The sequence below is a fragment of the Choristoneura fumiferana genome, chromosome 5 (assembly GCF_025370935.1).
Source record: "Choristoneura fumiferana chromosome 5, NRCan_CFum_1, whole genome shotgun sequence".
Classification (NCBI taxonomy): domain Eukaryota; kingdom Metazoa; phylum Arthropoda; class Insecta; order Lepidoptera; family Tortricidae; genus Choristoneura; species Choristoneura fumiferana.
The window spans coordinates 1,564,553-1,570,993 of NC_133476.1; the positions used below are offsets into that span (position 1 = coordinate 1,564,553).

General features: G+C 40.7%; 1 protein-coding gene across 1 annotated transcript in view; it reads left to right on the forward strand.

The window, feature by feature from the left end:
* The window catches only part of LOC141427697 (delta(24)-sterol reductase-like), a 9,661-nt gene extending 3,463 nt beyond the window's left edge, over positions 1-6,198 (forward strand). The window contains exons 2-8 of the mRNA XM_074087292.1: positions 73-228; positions 829-1,005; positions 1,185-1,279; positions 1,689-1,863; positions 3,814-3,957; positions 4,988-5,185; positions 6,007-6,198. Of these exons, the coding sequence (XP_073943393.1) occupies positions 73-228; positions 829-1,005; positions 1,185-1,279; positions 1,689-1,863; positions 3,814-3,957; positions 4,988-5,185; positions 6,007-6,183 (1,122 nt within the window). The 3' untranslated portion in view covers positions 6,184-6,198. The remainder of the gene's footprint in view (positions 1-72; positions 229-828; positions 1,006-1,184; positions 1,280-1,688; positions 1,864-3,813; positions 3,958-4,987; positions 5,186-6,006) is intronic.
* Positions 6,199-6,441: the final 243 nt, after the last annotated feature.

The window sequence follows — 6,441 nt, forward strand, 5'->3', positions numbered from 1 at the left end:
TAACAGTTTTGACGACTCGCCACCAGGTTTCCAGATTGGCTGACTCTTCCAATAACTACCTGGTGTTTCCAGATAAAAGCCTGGTTGTCTGGCGACCGCAGCACGCGGCTCTGCACTGCGCGTCCTACTTGGCAGACCATGTCCTTCCGGCAGGGGCTCTACAAGAAGACCTTCACCAATATTGAAGTTAACCTCGTCGATGTGTTGGAAGTTGACAAGAATAACATGGTACGAACACAGATCTAGAGTTAAGTTGGTGACTCAAGTACGCGTGTCGATTTTGGAATACGATATCGGCATAATTTCAGTCGAAAATATTTTAAATTCTTGGCCAACTGTATTTGAAATAGGTATTAAAGTTTACAATGCTATGCCGTACGAAGTAAAGTATACTACGTATTGAAAAAACTTTTCTATTAAAAGCTCAGCTGCCAGAATCGTAGATTTAAACGACAATCAACTTTTTTACCAAAACTAATCTGTCCGTGCCAAATTCAAAACAATTGCAGATTTTTTTGGTAAGTAAAACATGTTTTTTTCTGGTACAGTTAATGGATTGGTGTACATGAATAATGCCATCGTCCCGCAAGTTCAACCGTATTAAACCGTGAAATATCTTGTTGGAAGTACGATTTTTTGGTAACACCCAAGAGAAATTTTGGTAACAGAAGAGTTCCGCACAAGTGTCGTAAAAATAAGTTGTTGGCCTCTCTAAAACGACTTACAAAATGACCAAAAGTTGCTGAATTCCTCCACCTGCCAAATCCGAAACTCATGCATGCCTTTATGTGTTCCGTTAACAAATTTTAAAAAATACCTTCGTTTTAGAGGCAGTCCGTTGCGAATATGGTGACCAATGGGCCAGCTGGTCCCGCACGCTGGAAGCCCCTGGGCCTGGTACCCGTGGCCCCGAGCTGGACCACTGAATCCGTGTCGGCCTGGTCCATGGGCACCGGTGTCGAAACATGTCGCACGTCCACGGATTGTTCCAGCACATCTTCGACAGTACGAACTGTTTTTGGCTGATGGCTCTGTTGTTACTGTAGTAAGCTTTCGTTTGAAACCTTGTCTATTTTAATGTTATTTATTTATAAGTCAAACTTGATATAGTACCTACTTATTTTTTTTATATTTCAAGATCTATTTACGTACTCCTAAATGCCGTCTTCTCGTTAATGTTGCAGGATGAAAATCCAGATCTATTCTATGCGGTTCCATGGTCATACGGCACTCTTGGGTTCTTAGCTTCAGCTGTCATGAAAGTTATTCCTGCCAAGAAGTAAGCCAATGCCTAAGGCAATTATTTAATAAAGTGGTACCTAAACTAAAGTTAAAAATTATCATCATCATATCGTCCTATACACATCCCTCTGCAGGGCACAGCCCTCTCAGAACGAGAGGGCTTGGACCGTAGTTCCCACGCAGGCCTAATGCGAATAGGGAACTTCACACACACATTCGAATTTCTTCGCAGGTGTGTGAAGGATTCGTGTAGATGTTTCAAATTTAAAAAGTAGTTTCGCATATAAATTTCGAAAAACACAGTGTGTGCCCGGGATCGAACCCACGAATCTCTACGCGCCATAAGTTAAACCACTGGCTACCAAGGCTTGTTTGAAATGTACGGCAAATTTAAAATTACTTAATATAATTTCATATCTGTTGGCTTAAATTACTATATTTTTCAGATATGTTCGCCTCGAATATCACCCATATACCAGTTTGCCAGAACTTTCAAAGAGGTTTCAAGAGGAGTCTCTGAAACAAAACCCTCACCAGTTCGTAGAAGCACTTCTCTACAACAAGGATCAAGGAGTAGTCATGCTCGGAGACATGGTGGATGAAATTGGAAGCGATGGCAAGGTATTATAAAACATTATTTGACATTTATCTTGATAAATGTCGTTATTCGTGGCCAGCATCATGTCAGCCGTAAAAGGTCCATTGTTGGCAATAGGTTTTTCCCATAAAAAGAAAGAAAGAAAGTTTTTAATTGCCAACAGTACAAACAATACAAGACAACAATATAACAATACAAGTGTTGCGGCAGGATATTAATATAAATATATTGAAAGATTGAAACAGATCGTTTTATTGGTTCATTATAAAATTAGGTCACAAATCGCCATCTTGGATTTGGCCAAGCAGTGCAGCGGGGGAGCATCCCCGAAAATGCGCCATCTATCCTCACAGGTTCGAACTAACAGAGAAGCCAACAGTTCTCTCGGTTGAAGAGACCTCTGTTAGCTCGGCTGAAAGTAGATAGATGGCGCTGTGTGTAACAACAAGATAAAATAGTACAATACAGCACAGATTATAAAAAAGAGTATTAAAAAAAATAGGAATATAACTTTGCAAGTAGTCTGTCCTGCGGCAAAAGGAGCAAACTCAGCTAATGCTGCGCTTACGCGGAAGCTGCCAGCGCTGGTTTCAGTCTGCCCTGTTGACACATGCTGGAATATCGTCTATAGCGGGTTGGATGGCGGACAAAAGACAGAAACAGTAATACCAGTACAACAACATTACAGATAAACCTACCCTCACACCTAAAAAGCGAAAAGAACGATGAAACGTTTAGCCGTCGACTAAAAGACCTTTTGTTGGAAAAAGCGTTTTATTCCGTAAATGAATTTATGAATCTGAAATTTTAATTTTATTGTTTAAATTGTTATTATTATTTCTTGTTTTATTTTATTGTTTTTACATTGACATTTAAATTGTTACTCAATTATTGCCTAATGTATTAATCTTTACATATCCTTGACATTTTCGCCATTATTCTTTATATACATTTCAATGTGTTTTCAGTCTGACGATCCCTTGAGGAGAACCAGTCTAATTTTAATTGTTTCCATTCACATGACATGCTTAGAATTTTATTTTTTTGTAATCATTACTAATCTTATTACCTTTGACGATTTTCAATAAAAATCTTATAACTGACATTTATGTAAATTATAATGTAATGATGTATTGAATGAATAAATAAACTAATACTAACTAAAACGAATACAAAATAATTAAACTAATATTTATAACTATAAGTGAGAATCACGAAAGTTTAATAAAACATAGACCTCCAGTTATAACCAATCCATTCATCTCGTTGGTGAGCATCCTACGCTGCACTTGCCCATCCACGGTCTTCATTCGAGAGTCATTACAATGAGGGCTATCGCGTATGAATTCGCCACTAGAGGCGCTAGTGTAGCGTGAGGTCTCCGAAATGTCAAATCTCATAGTTTTTGGGTGAGCTCCGCGGGTTTATTTATAATTAGAAATTTTTTGTGAATATTTTGCATTACCTGAAATTAATTATGGCAATTATGCGTTACGGGGCAATGAATGTCTGTGTTTTGAGACAGTTTTGTCTTTCGGAAACTTTTGTCCTCTCTTTTTTTCCGAACAAAACGGGACTAAGCAACACTGTTGTGGCTGGATATTTTTATGGTACGGTTTTAAGGTGTTTTAAATATGATTTTAATCTAAACTTTGTTTTAACGCCCGTAATAACAGACTCTGAAAGCCACACTTAAAAACCTCACGCAACAGTGCGCCATCTAGTGAGACAAAAAACGATAGCCCTCATTGCATCAAAACATTTTACCTAAGCATACTGATTTCGATGCGTTTTTTTTTACTTGAAAGCAAGTTCCCTTACGGTGGTTCTTAGCTATTTTTGTCAAAAATCGATTCTGGCGTTTATGAGATATTGACCTTTGAAATGACAATGCTTTTAAATTTTCTAAGTTGGTTAGCTTATTTAGAACGATGGTAACAGCGAGTTTCTTAATTTTTGTTTGTTTCTTGCAGTACAACCCTATCGGCAAATGGTATTCAGAGTGGTTCTTTAAGCAAGTGGAGAAGCATCTCAATGCAAGACAGTCTATTGTCGAGTATATACCACTCCGGGACTACTATCACAGGCACACCAAGAGCCTTTTCTGGGAATTGCAAGTGAGTTGGTAGAATTAGATGGAGAAGAATGCTTCAACGGCGACTCCGAAGCAGAGCGAGCCACATCAATCGACGCGGAATCGGCAAAAGTCGATAGAAATAACCTAACTAACAAAATGTTGGAAAATCCCCGACTTTGTCACTTCAAAGTTCGATATCTCAAAAACGGCTGAACCGATTTTGATGAAACATGTATAAGAATCATTGCTAAAAACCCTGCTTTCAAATAAAAAAAACCGCTTTCAAATCGATCCACCCGCTTAAGAGCTACGGTGCCACAGACAGACACATAGTGGTCAAACTTATAACTAGTTATAACACCCCTATTTTTGCGTCGGGGGTTAAAAAGCTTTACGTCCACGTAATAAGAGCTAAAATGGGATGGCTCGGCTCGGATCGGCTGACGCCTGCCGACGCGGCAACGTCTTTTTCGCTCTTGTTGCGTAGACAGCTTTTTTCTATCGGCTTTTGCTGATTTCGTGCTGATAGATGCAGTGAGACCCTTACAAGTTCTTTGACGTTTTCTGACTGATGATGTCGTAGTCTTTAAATCTGATCGACGACCGATCGAATCTGATCTACCACATCCAAACAGCCGTATTATTCCTGCCCCTGCCGGGGATCGAGCCCGGGAGCTCAAGCTTCGTAGTCAGGTTTTCTAACCACTTGGCCATCCGGTCGACATATTTTACGTAGGACGTCCACCAACGAGATGGATGGATGACCTGAGGCCGTATTGCCTAACGTTTCTGACGCTCGCGATCGCAATCAAATGACAGTTTTTGTATGCGAAATCTGTCATTTGATTGCGATCGCGAGCATCAGAAACTTTAGGCAATACGGCCTCTGGTTAAAGTCGTAAAGCAACTTGAGATCTATGGGGAGACCTATGTCCAACCGTGGACGTCCTACGGCTGATATGATGATATAATTATAAACTTTAAATCTAAATTTAATAGTTTAACCTCTGTTTTATAACTTGCATTGGTTTTTTCTGAGCCTCTTCTAACACCGCGAAACTCCTACCCAGGACATAATCTCTTTCGGCAACAACGTGATCTTCCGCTACCTGTTCGGCTGGCTGATGCCGCCGGAGGTGTCTCTGCTGAAGCTGACGCAGCCCGAGGCGGTGGGCAGGCTGTATGACCGCGCCCACGTTATCCAAGACATGCTGGTCCCCATACAGACTTTGGAGCGCGCTATACAGCTGTTCCATGACAAATTCAGGGTAAAACACTTGTAGAGGATCCAGACTTTTTTCCGATTTTTTTCCCAAATGAGTAATTTCTCAACTGTTTCATAAAGACGAACGAGTTTTTGAAACTGTTAACTATTCAGGATATATTATCTGCGGTTATACATGGTGTTCGAATAGCTTGTTCCAACGGAAAGTTTAAAAAATGTATAGGCGGTAAATTAAACTATTATTTACTTGAATACCTAGTAGTTATTTTAATTTTCAACACACTTGCTCGTAAACAGTGCCGTAACATGCAGGCTACCTTGGTTGCAACCCCCCAAATAAAACCCTTGACCTTAATATGCTTGTCATGAAACCCGTGGTCGGTAAATGAGTCATCCCGTACCTACTAATTTTCATGTCATGAAGCCCAAGGTCGGTAAATGAGTTTGTTACTTAGTTTTTCTTCTACAAATATACAATTTTACTCGCAAATGTGATGAAAAACATTGTATGTCGCACGGGCGGTACTAGAATTACGAACATCGACTCATTACAGCCCTCAATCTTCGACTTCGGGCTTCTAATAGACGCTCGTTCGTAATTCCTTATTTACCGCCCTTAAGACACAATGTACTATTTAATATTTTCTCACATTGTTTGAGAAAAGCACTATACAATCCTCGGCCACCACAGGGATTGCAGGACTAGTTTTATCCAGTCTCGTTTACGACTCGGCCGTCTAGCCCTAACTTGTCCATCAGTCCCTTACTTCATAGCCTCTGCAGTAATGTACTATATTTGACAGGTGTACCCTATCTGTGTTTTGGTGTACTGATTGAGAAATGTAAAGCATGTTTACTTGACAGGTGTACCCTATATGGTTGTGCCCTTTCAAAGTACCGAACAATCCCGGCCAGCTGCGCGTGAGTGGCGATTGGCAGATGTTCGTCGACATCGGCGTCTACGGAGTACCTAAAGCTCCTGGTTTTGAGACTGTAAGTTTTATCAACACAACATCATCATCACCATCATATCACCCGTAGGACATCCACTGTTGGTCATAGGCCCCATAGACCTCCAGTTGCTTCGGTTAAAAGCGACCTGCATCCACAGTGCTCCAGCTTTAACCAGGATTACGTGTGGTAGAGCCTTACTGTAACCAGTTGCTGGCTGCAATATGAATGGGCCGGCTCGACCGGGTTAGTACCACACTCCCACAGAATACCGGCGTGAAATAGTAGTTTTGCTACTGTGATTCGTACGGTGAGTGGGAGATCCGGAGACCCAACTCCCCTCTCTCC